General features: G+C 49.1%; 1 protein-coding gene across 1 annotated transcript in view; it reads right to left on the bottom strand.

Annotated features, from left to right (window-relative positions):
* The window catches only part of LOC144740651 (uncharacterized), a 61,032-nt gene extending 46,835 nt beyond the window's left edge, over positions 1-14,197 (bottom strand). The window contains 4 exon segments of the mRNA XM_078623447.1: positions 243-378; positions 1,691-1,868; positions 5,632-5,808; positions 13,862-14,197. Coding sequence (XP_078479573.1) covers positions 243-378; positions 1,691-1,868; positions 5,632-5,746 — 429 coding nt within the window. The 5' untranslated portion in view covers positions 5,747-5,808; positions 13,862-14,197.
* Positions 14,198-14,884: the final 687 nt, after the last annotated feature.

Here is a 14,884-nt window from a genome sequence, read left to right as displayed (position 1 = left end):
AATACAATCGGCGTCGTCATTGGCGGCATTGCGACCCGCTGGGCGGGTGGGGGAGGTTACAATTCCACGGACCACGAGGACGGTCCATGTACATGCGCGCGTGCACACGTATGTACGTGCGCGTGTGCGTGTACACGTATGTACGTGCGCGCGTGTGTGTGCCTGGCACAAGCGTCGTGGTGACGTCACCGCCACTTAGTGGCGAATGGCGGTTGTTGTTGTTGTTGTGTGTGTGCCCTCACCTCTGTGGTGGTGGTGGTGGTAGTTGTGGTGGCGCTGGCGTTGGCCGAGGGGGGCGAGGGGGCGGAGGAGACGGCGCAGCTCGGCGTAGCCGGCGGCGGCAGCGACTCTGGCTGCAGTGGAGGCGGCGCCCGAGGCCTGTCAACACGAACGGCGACACGCGCAGACACAAACAACAACAACGACGACGACAAAAACGTTCCCCCGTCGAGCCTCACCAGTGCTCTAAGCGAGCAGCATCGCCTACCAAGCCCGGAACGGCACACCGAGGGGATGGGTGGCCAGCACCACGCCCGGCCGCCTTTGTCTCCACCGTGGAGATGTTTACCACACACAGCGCCAGGTACTCGTATGAGGCCGAGTCGATCTAGGCGAGGCCCAGGACCGGTTCAGATAATCGTCACTGGTGTTGGCCGTGAGCGGGAATCGAACTCAGGTCACGGGGTTCATAGCGCAGCGTAGCGCTAACCGTTACACGACCGCTCCCCAAAAACACACACACACAGATATAGACACACACGTAGATATAGATACACACACACGGAGATATACACACACGCAACCCACAAAATGGACATAAGTGTGTGTGCGTGTGTGTGCGTGCACAAGTGGGGAGCAGTGGCGTAGTGGTTGGCACTTGGGCGCAGCAGAGTGTGAGTGTGCCAGTGAGCAATTCGAGTGAGCGAGTAAGAGAGCGAGTGGGTGGGCGAGTGGGTGGGCGAGTGACTGAGCGTGCGAGCGAGTGAGCAGTTTAACGCGTGAGCAGGTGAGCGTGCAACTGAACGGGTGGGCGAGCAAGTTGGTGAGCGAGTGATATCGGTGAGTGATCGAGCAAGCGAGTAACGGGATGAGCGAGTGGGTGAGTGGGCGAGCGAGTAGGCGAGCGGGTGAGTGAGTGGGCAAGTGGGCGAACGAGTGAGCAGGCAAGTGAACGAGCGGGCGGGCGAGTCGGCGAGTGAGTGAACGAGTGGGCGAGCGAGTGGGAGGGCGAGTGAACTGAGCGGATGAGTGAGTGGGTGAGCGAGCGAGTGGGTGAGGGAGTGAGTGGATGAGCGAGTGGGTGAGCGAGCAAACTGAGTGGGTGAGCGAGTGGGTGAGCGAGCGAGTGGGTGAGGGAGCGAGTGGATGAGCGAGTGGGTGAGTGAGCAAACTGAGTGGGTGAGCAAGTGAGTGGGTGAGCGAGCGAGTGAGTCGATGAGCGAGTGGGTGAGCGAGTGAGTGGGTGAGCGAGTGAGTGGGTGAGCGAGCGAGTGGGTGAGCGAACGAGTGGGCGAGCGAGTGGGCGGGCGAGCGAACTGAGCGAATGAGCGAGTGGGTGAGCGAGTGAGTGAGCGAGTGGGTGAGCGAGCGAACTAAGCGGGTGAGCGAGTGGGTGAGCGAGCGAGTGGATAAGCGAGCGAGCGAGCAAGTGGGTGAGCGAGCGAGTGGGGGTGAGCGATCGGGCACGCACGTCTTGTCGTCGCGAGGCTCCTGCTTGCTCGCCCATCCCGATCCGTCCTTGGGCACCAGCGTCACGTTGGGGTCGTTGCCTTTGTTCTCTGCCTTCAGGCTCGGCAGGTTGGCAGGTGGCGGCATGCGCCTCGCCGTGGCCACCTTCCCCAGGCTCTGCAGGCCATGTCTCGTAGCGACTGCATCACCATCACCGCCATCGGCACACGAGCATCCCCGGTTAGTCGGGGTCGAGCTCGCAGTCGGGTTTGCCAGTTGGTTCAAAAGAGCTTCACAGCTCACAAGATTTCTCCGGGGCAAATAACAATTGCATTTCCGGTTCACGGGCCGAAGGATCATCTCCTTGGTTCTTTCGGTAAAGTCACCGCGTAGAATGGAAACAATAAAAGTAATAAAATAAAACGTAATAAAATAATTCTCACGACGTTTTTTATGTTTTATGTTTTATTTTATTATTTTTATTGTTTCCATACTACGTGACTTTACTGAAAGAACCAAGAAGATGAATCCCTGCAGTCACGAAAGCTTTAAACCGAAGGATCATCTTCTTGGTTCTTTCGGTAAAGTCACGTAGAATGGAAACAATAAAAATAATAAAATAAAACGTAATAAAATAATTCTCACGACGTTTTTATGTTAGGTTTTATGTTTTATTTTATTATTTTTATTGTTTCCATTCTACGTGACTTTACCGAAAGAACCAAGAAGATGAATCCCTGCAGTCACGAAAGCTTTAAATCGAAATTTAACCGGCCCGAAGGATTTTGATTATTTTTTTTTGCTTTTTGGTTTTCACGCCTCGACGCACCGGGCCGCAGGCTTATCCCTCCTCCGCACTGAGAACCGGCGTGCGTTCAGAGCAGCAGTCCCTGGTAGGTTACAAATTGTTCAGAACGCGGCAGTTATAGGGGTGATCACCCGAACCCCCCCCGGTTGCGTGACATTTCTCCGGGTTCTGTTATCATGACACTGGCTTCATTGTCTTGAAACGTGTAGAGTTCTAGAGCCTTCTAACTAGTACCGGTAGGAACCTCCTGGTTACACCAGCCGAGAGGGGATTATTGTGTCCGTCGGGCAGGGAGGGGAGGGTGGGGAGGGGCTGGGTGGGGAGGGTGGGGCTAGGTGGGGGGGGATGGTGGGGAGGGGCTGGGTGGGGAGGGGAGGGTGGGAGGGGAGGGTGGGGAGGGGCTGGGGGGGGAGGGTGGGGAGGGTGGGGCTGGGGGTGGGAGGGGAGGGGCTGGGTGGGGAGGAGCTGGTCACCCCGTGGTGCCCTTATAAAACTCAACGTTTCACCTACTCACGCCGGCTTGTGCCCGCCCTCACAGTCGGGCATATTTGCGGAATACACCACGCCGCCGTTGACCCTGCAGGCCATTGACCGAGCAACCCAACGTTCCTACCAGCTCCCTCCGCAGCAGGAATGTGTTTTTTAAAGACCTTGCATGGACTGGCACCAACACCATATATTCGCGAGTTAATGCATCCGTACAACCTCCCTGAAGGTCGTTAAGATCTACAGACTTCTTTGCGTACCTCGATCCCGGCTGCGTTCCTGGGGTGTGAGCGGGTCACTTCCTGCGTCTGTGCCACGGTTGTGGAATTCCCTACCGCTGGAAATTCGTTGATCCGACAACGTGGATACTTTTAAGCCTCGCCTTAAAAACACGTCCTCTTAAGTCCGTTTATTCTTCGATGTAAAGCTTTCGTGACTGCAGGGATTCATCTTCTTGGTTCTTTCGGTAAAGTCACGTAGAATGGAAATAATAAAATAATAAAAATAAACCTATTAAATAATTTCGATTTAAAGCTTTCGTGACTGCAGGGATTCATCTTCTTGGTTCTTTCAATTAAATAATTCTCGCGACGTTTCGGCCACAACGCAAGCAACCGTCCTCATGTGAAGAACAGCTTCTGTCTCTCCTAGCCTTTCCCCAACAATTATTCTTACAAAGGGGCCTTGAGACATCAGTGTATGGCAACTCGCATATAAATGTAAATTGATATTCTCACCCACCCCCCCCTTGTTGAATTTGCATTGAGCCAACAGGAGTTCCGAAAAATGAATGCATTAATTATGAGAAAATCGATTTTTTTTTTTACCCGATTGTCCATTTTGTCAGGTATCCTCTAACTAGCTATGTAACTTCACGCAAAAAATAATCAACAAAGCATGTGATGTCATCTGTTCGCGCTTGCCGGTTACCCTTGTAAACCCGCATTGTTTAAGATCAGTGAGTTTAGAAAGGTCTTTCATATCATTCTCAGTAACCACGTGGATTTGTTATCATAGTTACCTTATCTTGGCAAATTCATACACGATAATTCACCAATGGACTCGCGTGTGCATCATTTCACACATTTATACATCACACTCGCGTACCCTCTGGGACATTGCCACGTACACCCCCAGGAGTCTGCGTACCCCCGGTTGAGAACCGATGGTTTTAGATTCTAGATTTGAAGCTTTTGTGACTGCAAGGATTCGTGCTCTTAGGTTTTTTCGGTAAAGTCACGTAGGTAAAAATTAAAAGTTAATAAAAGTAATAATGGAAATAAATAAAATAATAAATTATATTTATTTTATTTTAAAGTCACGATGGTAAAAATAAAATTAAAAGTTATAATTATTTTATTTTAAAGTCACGTAGGTAAAATTAAAAGTTAATAAAAGTAATAATGGAAATAATATAAAATAATAATTAATAATTATTTTGTAAAATTAAAAGTTAATAAAAGTAATAATGGAAATAAAATAAAATAATAATAAATTATTATTTTATTTTAAAAGTAATAATGGAAATAAAATATTTTAAAAGTAATAATGGAAATAAAATAAAATACTAGATTATCAATTTTTTTTACATTATTACTTTTATTAACTTTTAATTTTATTTTTTACCTACGTGACTTTACCGAAAAAACCTAAGACTAATGGTTTTAGAGTATTTGGCTCCAACTGCTGCTGCTCCTATAAATTTCCACACTGTGATGATGAGCCACTCACTTCCTTGAGCTATCATTGGTGGTGGCCGAGCCGCTTCTGAAACAGAGCTACGTGGCGGGGCACAGTGGGCCTCTGGTGGTGGAGACGTCTCTGGTCCTGCGACTCGCACAAAACCAGGTTGGTCTGCCCGTGTGTGTCCCTCGTCTGGCCGTGTCTCCCCCCCCTTGTCTTCCCGTGTCTCTCTGTGTATACCTCGTGTCTCCCCACGTTCGCCGTATCTCCCCGTGTCTCCCCTGTATGTCCCCCATGTCTCCCCGTGTCTCCCCCCTTGTCTTCCCGTGTCTCTCTGTGTATACCTCGTGTCTCCCCACGTTCGCCGTATCTCCCCGTGTCTCCCCGAATGTCCCCACGGCTCCCCACACGTTCCTCATGTCTCCCAGTGTCTCCCCGGATGTCCCTATGACTCCCCACACGTTTGCCATGTCTCTCCGTGTCTCCCCTGTATGTCCCCCATGTCTCCCCGTGTGTCCCCCCTTGTCTTCCCGTGTCTCTCTGCGTATACCTCGTGTCTCCCCACGTTCGCCGTGTCTCCCCGTGTCTCCCCGAATGTCCCCACGGCTCCCCACACGTTCCTCATGTCTCCCCGTGTCTCCCCGGATGTCCCTATGACTCCCCACACGTTTGCCATGTCTCTCCGTGTCTCACCGCATGTCACCATGTCTCCCCACAAGTTGCCCGTGTCTCCCCACACATTGCCCGTGTCTCCCTGCATCTCTACCCACATGTCTCCACGTCTCCCCACACATTCCCCACACATTCCCCGTGTCTCCCCGTGTCTCCCCGTGTCTCCCCGTGTCTCCCCGTGTTTCGCCGTGTTTCGCCGTGTCTCCCCGTGTTTCGCCGTGTCTCGCCGTATCTCCCCGTGTCTCGCCGCACTTTACCCGTGTCTCCCCGTGCGTGTCCCCATGTGCGCCCCCCCCACTCCCCACCCAACGTACTGGTAGTCTTGTGGGTCTCGATGCTCTTGCCCTTGTAGGTGTTATAGAGGCTGAGCGACGCGTACTTGGTCTTGCCGTCCTTTCCCTTTGCGCTCTGCCCCGCACGCTCGGACATGGCTCAGAGCGATCATTGAGTACGGGTGGCTCACGGCGTCGCTCCCAGGACGCGGCCCCAACCTGCGCGGCGACAAACGGGAAGCGTGAAGTGGCGGCGGCAGTGGCGGCAAGCAGGGGAAGCATCAGGAGGGGCAGCAGTAGCAGCAGCAGCTCCCACCACCACTCTCTTATCCCCACCAGGTGGAGGTAGGGGGTGGGCAGAACCACTCTTCCTTCCTCCCACGTCACCTCATCAATAACGTCATCACACCGCGGACTTCAATCCTCAGCAGTTAAAGGTAACTCGCATGATGTTATCGTTGTTAATTCGGCGATTTGAACACTCGCTGCTTTTTGTAACATCACTTGTGTTTTTATTTGTGCTTAGTGAAGGAACCGGCAATTTAGTTCGGCTTTTGACGAGTGCGACCGTGGCTTGCCCTAACCCCCTACATTTCCCATAATGCCTTGGCGGTTTTGCCAACCGCGGCGGTTATCAGGGCGGTTGGCGAGGTGGATTGTTGCAAGGTTAAAATTGCCACGGGCACATCAATTCCCAAGCTCGGGCGAAGCAGCAAGAACCGCGGCAAGATAACACACAGTCCCTTCGTAAGAATCGGAGTACAATGAAACGCAAAACTAAACACGTAAAGGAGTTCTAAATAAATGAATGTTCTATTTGTATTTTAAAATGTGTAGCTCCAGCGGCTTCCAAATATCGGAAGAAGAGCGTTCCAGACGGCCGAAGAAGCGCATCTGAAATCGCGCGATTCGGTGACCCGTCTTTGTTCGACGGCGAGCCAAAATCCGCTGCGAGGATGACCGTAGTTACAGTACGCGTAGGTTTTTTCGGTAAAGTCACGTAGGTAAAAAATAAAATTAAAAGTTAATAAAAGTAATAATGGAAATAAATTAATAAATCACGACGTTTCGGAGGCAACACAAGTCTCCGTCATCAGGTGGGACCATCACAGCTAAAATTACTGCATCAAGGTTTTTTTTTTTAGCTGTGACGGTCCCACCTGATGACGGAGACTTGTGTTGCTTCCGAAACGTCGTGATTTATTAATTTATTTCCACTATTACTTTTATTAACTTTTAATTTTATTGTTTTACCTACGTGACTTTACCAAAAAAACCTAAGAGTTTGAATCCTTGCAGTCACGAAAGCTTCAAACGTAGTTACAGCGATGGTTTATATTCCTTGATGAGATCGGCAAGATATTGTGCTTTTCGATTTAAAGCTTGCGTGACTGCAGGGATTCATCTTCTTGGTTCTTTCGGTAAAGTCGCGTAGAAGGGAAGTAATAAAATAATAAAAATAAACCAATTAAATAATTTCGATTTAAAGCTTTCGTGACTGCAGGGATTCATCTTCTTGGTTCTTTCGGTAAAGTCACGTAGAAGGGAAGTAATAAAATAATAAAAATAAAACATAATAAAATAATTCTCACGACGTTTCGGCCACAACGCGAGCAGCCGTCCTCAGGTGAAGAACACAGACCTGCTCTTCACCTGAGGACGGCTGCTTGCGTTGTGGCCGAAACGTCGTGAGAATTATTTTATATGTTTTATTTTTATTATTTTATTACTTCCCTTCTACGCGACTTTACCGACAGAACCAACAAGATATTGTGCTTTGTTTGCGGCAAGCACTTTGCGCGTGCGTAACGAGAGCATGGCAGCAGCAGCAGCAGCAGGAGGATTGAGAAGAAGCGAGCTACAAGCAACGACAACAGAGGCAGCCGGAAAAGCAACAAGTATAACCAGCAAAAACAAAGTTTTTCACTATAAATCCTTTATATGCGTGGCGGCTAGAGTCCTCTCGTCCTCTGGCTTGAGATGGCGGCCACCTATGGGTCAGATGATTGCATTGCACCATTAAGCAATTGGTAATTAAATATAATATTTTTTGTCCTAAAAAGTGTAACATTTTGGAAAAAATTTTCACGAACATTAATTGTCACGCACAACGAGTCTGTGTGGAAAATGTCAGCTCGATTGGATCACGGGAAGTGGGTTAAAAAACGACCGAAAGATTTGCACGGTCCTAAGCAAGCAAGCGAACTTAATATAAAGGATTTAAAAACGAGAGGCATCAGCGGAAGCCGGAGGGGGGGGGGGAGAAAGAGCAGCAGGAGGTGAAGCGGTCGAAGCGTGCGGCAGAGGTCGCAACCGGGTACCCGATACCCGTACCCTACCCGATACCCGGCTACCCGTACCCGGCCGGGTACGGGTACCCGTTTGCGACCCTGGTGCGGCCGGTTACGGGTACGGGTAGGCCGTGAGTCACTGGTGAGTCACCGTTTGTCACTCATTTCGGGTACGGGTACGGGTAGGGAACACGGGTACGGGTAGCCGTTTGCGACCCTGGTGCGGCCGGGTACGGGTAAGGAATCAAAACCCGTTTGCGACCTCTGGCGTGCGGTGAAGTGGAACGGAGGCAGGGAAGGTAAAGTGAAGCAGGAGTAGAGGAAGCAGCAGTTAAAGCAGCAGAAGCACGGGAGAAGAGACAGAGACGCAACAGCAGTCGCTTGAGCTGCACGTGCCGCTTGCCGTCTCGTACAATGCACGCGTGTACACGGTCAATTCCGCATTCAGTGCCGGATTAAGCGAGTGCGGGGCCTGCCTGTAGCACATGTTATAAAGGGGCCCTAAATAATAAAAAACACACAAATATGAAAACACTTTTTTACTTGCATAGTAAAATAATTGTATTTTTTCATTTGCTATACAGCCAGATAATACGACTAATCGCTAACCTTAAACACCCGGTCGTTCATAAAAGTTGAAGGCGGTATAGTACTATAGTAATAGAGCAAGTGCAGAATCGTTGAACAGGAATTAATAGATTTAAAGCTTTCGTGACTGCAGGGATTCATCTTCTTGGTTCTTTCGGTAAAGTCACGTTATTTTATTACTTCCCTTCTACGTGACTTTACCGAAAGAACCAAGAAGAGGAATTGATAGCTTGAAAGCATTTAGCGCGGGGCCCTTGAAAGTGCGGGGCCCGTAGCTACTGCTACTTTTGCTTCGAGGATAATCCAGCGCTGTCCACGTTCCTGTGACAGGGCCAAAGTTACCCATCACAGATCAAGGAGAAGAGAAGCAGCAGCAGCAGCAGCAGCAGCAGCTGGCTTTCATTTCTCTGATGCGAGTGGTACCTATTTTATTCACCATGGAAATCATGACAACTATGACGACGATGTGCATAATTGACGGGCGCAAAATCCACGCGCGCACAGGAGGCAACCAACCTCTTGGGGGTTCAATCATCCCTGCCGGGTTCATAAAATCACAACCAAGTCAACATGTGATGCAGCGCTGCACAGCATCCGCTCGCTCTCGAAGAGAGGACAACGCAGAGAGAGAGGACGACTCGGAGAGAGAGGACGACTCGGAGAGAGAGGAGGATGACAGAGAGTGTGGACAAAGAACCACAAACCAGCGGGAAGGCAGCGGCAGCCACACAGCGACCCGTAGACCAGAGGTCGCAACCGGGTACCCGATACCCGTACCCTACCCGATACCCGGCTACCCGTACCCAGCCGGGTACGGGTAGCCGTTTGCGACCCTGGTGCGGCCGGGTACGGGTACGGGTAGGCCGTGAGTCACTGGTGAGTCACCGTTTGTCACTCATTTCGGGTAGGGTACGGGTAGGGACCGGCTACCCGTACCCGGCCGGGTACGGGTACGGGTACCCATTTGCGACCCTGGTGCGGCCGGGTACGGGTAAGGAATCAAAACCCGTTTGCGACCTCTGCTGTAGACTCACTCTCACCCACAGATTCAAACACAGACACATCGACTATATAGGTACAACCACAGCATTGCATCGAAACCCATGTCGTCACGTAGAGATGTGATTAAACTGGATTCTCACGCGTAGTAAGTTGATGGTTTCAGCCCGGTGACAAGAGACCTGTAAACTCACACAGAGACCCGTAGACTCGCTTTACGCCATAAGATTCAAACACAGACACATAGACTAGCAGGTTGGTTACCCAGTCTTGCATTAGGCAATTATATCGTCTCGTAGACAACAGTCATTCTTCAATTGGCTTCTCCAGTGTAAATGTGGTTGGTTTTTGCACTCGATGTCACCAAATCCCAGCTACGAAAATTAAGGATACCAATTTGACCGTCGCGCAAATAGCAGTTTTCAGGGAGAATAAATTACGTGGTGCCTCTAAAAATAATTATTTTATAGGCAATACCAAACAAACTCATCAAGTTCATCAAAAACATTCTGATGTTAAAATGAGAAATATATCATAGGTAGCTAACATCTCGCCACGGTCGCTAGGTGATGTTAACTACCTCGCTTGGTATACAGGAGGTCGTGGGTTCGATCTCGACCCTGACGCCTGCTGCTGTATATGTAGAGTTTGCATGTTCTCCCCGTGGTCGCGTGGATCTTTCTCCGGGTCCTCCGGTTATTCCTTCCACATTTAAAGTCAACAACACGCGTATTTGGCTTGCGATACATTTCCACGTGATAAAAAGACACTTTATTGAGCTATAATTTGTGATACCCAGGTTGATTCTGAACAAGAGGCTACGTTGCTCAGTGGAGCCTTCCCTGGCAAATCAAAATAGTTAAAATGTAGTGTGTGGGTCTCGATGTATCTGTATGGGTCTCTATGCATCTGTATGGGTCTCTATGCGCCTCTGTGTCTCTATGGGCCTCTATGGGCCTCTATGCATTAATATTAATTGCCTGCTGCTATAAATCCCCATGTGATGATGATGATGAACGACTTCGTTGAGTTATCATTTGTGATATCCAGCTCGCTTCTGAAAAAGAGGCTACGTTGCTCAGTGGGGCCTTACATAGTGAAATAAAAATATAAAGTTTATCTTCTTGGTTCTTTCGGTAAAGTCACGTGGAATGGAAATAATAAAATAATAAAAATAATTCTCACGACGTTTCGGCCACAACGCAAGCAGCCGTCCTCAGGTAGAGAGCAGGTCTGTCGAGAAGACAGAGTCTGACTCTGTCTTCTGTTTTATTTGTATTATTTTATTATTTCCATTCTACGTGACTTTACCGAAAGAACCAAGAAGATGAATCCCTGCAGTCACGAAAGCTTTAAATCGAAATATGTAGTTTAGTTCAATTAAAACGTCTGGTGCCACAAAATAAAGAGGACACCAGAGGGTGATGACGCAAAGGCTGAGAAGGGCCCTTTCCCCCATCAAATGCTCGAGCTACATTTGATATGCAGATACATTGATAGATATTTCCACACACGATGTGCATATACATTGTATGTATAGACAAAGATTCCCCCCCCTCCCCCCCTCTGTATAGACTGAGCAAACCTTTGGGGAAAGTGCTGTTAAGTGATGCCATTTGTCCGAAACGCATACCTGTCAACCCACACGCGGTTTAGGCCATATTCTTGAACTGGGAAATTTAGTTTTTCAGGCCCAAACGGCGCGTACAGCCGTTTCAATCCGGGCAAAAAAAATGCGTTTGTCAATTTGTTTGAGGTCCTCCCTTGTGATGGGACTTTGTAGGATGAACGGTGAGGTTTATATGGGCACGCGGGGTGGCCAAAAATGTCTAAATTGGTCTGTAATAAGGTAGGACAACTGATAAGGGGTTGACAAGTATGTAGTAGTGTAGTGTACAGTGTAGTGTACAGTGTAGTGTATAGTGTAGTGTATAGTGTAGTGTGTAGTGGAGTGTAAAGTGGAGTGTATAGCTTAGTGTATAGTGTAGTGTATAGTGTAGTGTAGTGTATAGTGTAGTGTATAGTGTGGTGTATAGTGTAGTAGTGTATAGTGTAGTAGTGTATAGTGTAGTGTGTAGTGAATAGTGTAGTGTGTAATGTATCGTGTAGTGGAGTGTAAAGTGGAGTGTATAGCGTCGTGTATAGTGTAGTGTGTAGTGTATAGTGTAGTGTATAGTGTAGTGTGTAGTGTAGTGTGTAGTGGAGTGTGTAGTGGAGTGTATAGTGGAGTGTATAGTGTAGTGGAGTGTAAAGTGGAGTGTATAGTGTAGTGTATAGTGTATAGCGTAGTGTATAGTGTAGTGTATTGGATGAACGTTGACATTCATGAGGGCACAGGGTGACCACCTATAAGGTCTGAATTGGTCTGTAATAAGGTACGGCAACTGATGAGGGGTCGACAGGTATGGAACACGTCACATTTGTCTTCTTTTTAAAGGGCATTTCTCGACGAACGCGTTTGCGTTAATGGTATTTTGTGCCAAAGCGGGAGGGTTGTCGCCAGATAAACGTTAATTTCAGCACTCCTAGACTCAACCAGATGTATCTTTCGACGAAATTCAGGGAGGGGGGGGGTAGAAGCGACACACGCTCTCTCACTATGCTCACAACCCCATTGGGACACAGCGGTCGTGCCAGGCTAGGTGCGCCAAAGAGGCCGCGTGACACAAAGGTTTGGTTGGGGAGGGGTGGTGGTGGTGGTGGTGCAAATCTCACTCGCACTGGATGCGTTCTGCGAGCTCGGAAAATGAGCGGGCATTTGTTTGCGTTCGTGTACAGCAGCACATGGATACGTACAAAATATACACACACACACGGTACCGTTGTTCCCTCTATTAAATGTGTTTAACGCGTTTCTTTAGAACCGCTTGGTTGCGTTTCGTTTGCCGTCCTTCGCCCGCACACGCCGGCTACGTACGGCGCGAAAGAAGTCTAACATGCCTCACACGCACATTCCGTACTTGCACCAAGGCGCCTTCGTTTAAATAGGCAATGACCGGCGCGGTGAAGTATGGTTAAAGATCCCCTCCCTACAACAACATCCACCACCACCATCATGAGACATACATACGGGCGTGATGATGGAGAAAATCCCACCCCACCCCCCCATCTCTCCTCCACCCCCAATCTCATCCAGCAGTGGATAAAGCCGGTGGGGTGGTGGTGGTGGTAGTGGTGGTGGTGCTGTGCATGTTAACCACACGGCACAGAGATCGACGGCCGAGACGAAACGAAAGCAGCAAATGTGGATGGAGGGAGAAACGTGGTGGGTGACTGCATGGGTTTCATCCCACATCGCGTTGACGTTTTGACGGCGACGCACCACGCGTGAAAGCGACAGCGGTACCGTAATGCGAAGACAACAACAACAGCAGCAGGAGCAAGCAAGCAACAACAACAACAACGCCGAATGCATCAATCGTTCGATTAACTTGCGCACGAGAAAAATGACAAAGGCCGATGGTTAAGTCAGCCTCAGCCTCGCCACCCCCCCCCCCACCGGCGTCATTTTACAGCCGCGATTACAATAAAGTCAACGCCTAGCGCCTCTTCGTACGCAAATAGTGTTGTTGTTACGAGTTGGGACGTTTAAATGTAAACAAAAAATGTTTTCTCGTTAATTTCAAGTCACTGTCTGCAGTCGCCATTTTGACACCCCCCCACCCCCTCTACAACAGCTAATGAATTAAAAGGAACACAATTGCAACTTATTACAACTGCATCTGAACGAGCTCCGTTTTCACGCGTTTCCCAATAGCTCCGTCACACGCGGCGTTTTTAGTTGCACGATGCAAAATTAATAGCGCGGCGATCGCACCTTTATCAATTTGGTATGCGTCACTTTTTTTTGTAAATTAATATCACACCAGGCCGCAAACGGGCCCTAGGCCCTCGCCTGAATCGGCTGCCTGCGCGCGTGGGGGGTCTCCCCCACCCACCCGCCCGCCGAGCCCGGCACGGGGTTGAGAGGGAGTCGGCGTAATCGTGGGGTTAATTTTTTTCGCTACTTTTTTTTTTAACGACGTGAATGTCCGACGCGAGTCGCGACAAGGATAGATATAGATCCACACGGGAGGTTTGATTAGAAATTCACCGTTTAAAAGAAGAGTCAGGCCGAGGGAAATCTGTGCGGCATCCGCTGGTTTAAGATGGCGGCGGCTGCTACGGGTCTCTCTCCACCCCCCCCCCCCGTTAACAACACACACAAAAACCCCTCTCGCGACGTGGAAATACAAACTCGAATTAGGCAGGAAAAAAATAACAAAAAATATACCGAGCAACGGTGAAGAGTACCGAATCGGAATCCGACGAGAGAAAGGCGCGACGGGTTAAGATGGGGGGGGGGGGAATTTACAAGAAAATAGCAAACGTGACGGTGCGCCGCCGCCGCTCACCTTTAGTGTTATTCTTAGACGCGGGAGTTGACGGCACAGAGGCGGTTGACGTTTAGCCGATTGTAATCAATTGCGAATTAAATGTCTTTAAACTTGCTTTTTTGTTGTCCCCCCCACCCAACACCACCAACACGCTAGCGCTTTATTGTGTCGCTGTAAAATAACTGCAGGTGGATCGGCGTTCTTTTTTTTTGTGTGTTACTTTGCTATTTTGCCCAAATGTATTTATTTTCTCTTTGCAAAGCGGGCCCCCGCGTGGAATGCGACCGACTATTGCGGTCCCCACAGATGCCCGCGCGCAAGCAGCAGCCGCCGCCGCTTTCGCATAAATTATGCTAATTTATGCTAAGTGTGAGCGTCCTCCAACCCGTCTGGAGGTGACGTCACGCGATTGTCGACATAAATTATGCTAATTATGCTAAGTGTGAGCATCCTCCAACCCGTCTGGAGGTGACGTCACAGATTGTCGACATAAATTATGATAATTTATGTTAATCGTCCGCATCCTCCAACCCGTCTGGCGGTGACGTCACGCAATTGTCGACATAAATTATGCTAATTTATGCTAAGTGTGAGCATCCTCCAACCCGTCTGGAGGTGACGTCACGCAATTGTCGACATAAATTATGATAATTTATGTTAATCGTCCGCATCCTCCAACCCGTCTGGCGGTGACGTCACGCAATTGTCGACATAAATTATGTTAAGTTATGCTAAGTGTGAGCATCCTCCAACCCGTCTGGCGGTGACGTCACGCAATTGTCGACATAAATTATGATAATTTATGCTAAGTGTGAGCATCCTCCAACCCGTCTGGAGGTGACGTCACGCGATTGTCGACATAAATTATGCTAATTTATGCTAAGTGTGAGCATCCTCCAACCCGTCTGGAGGTGACGTCACAGATTGTCGACATAAATTATGATAATTTATGTTAATCGTCCGCATCCTCCAACCCGTCTGGCGGTGACGTCACGCAATTGTCGACATAAATTATGCTAATTTATGCTAAGTGTGAGCATC

The sequence above is a fragment of the Lampetra planeri genome, unplaced genomic scaffold, assembly GCF_965212315.1.
Source record: "Lampetra planeri unplaced genomic scaffold, kcLamPlan1.2.h2 scaffold_255, whole genome shotgun sequence".
NCBI lineage: Eukaryota > Metazoa > Chordata > Hyperoartia > Petromyzontiformes > Petromyzontidae > Lampetra > Lampetra planeri.
The sequence above is the reverse complement of the archived record's forward strand: the minus strand, read 5'-3'. Positions and strand labels throughout refer to the sequence as shown.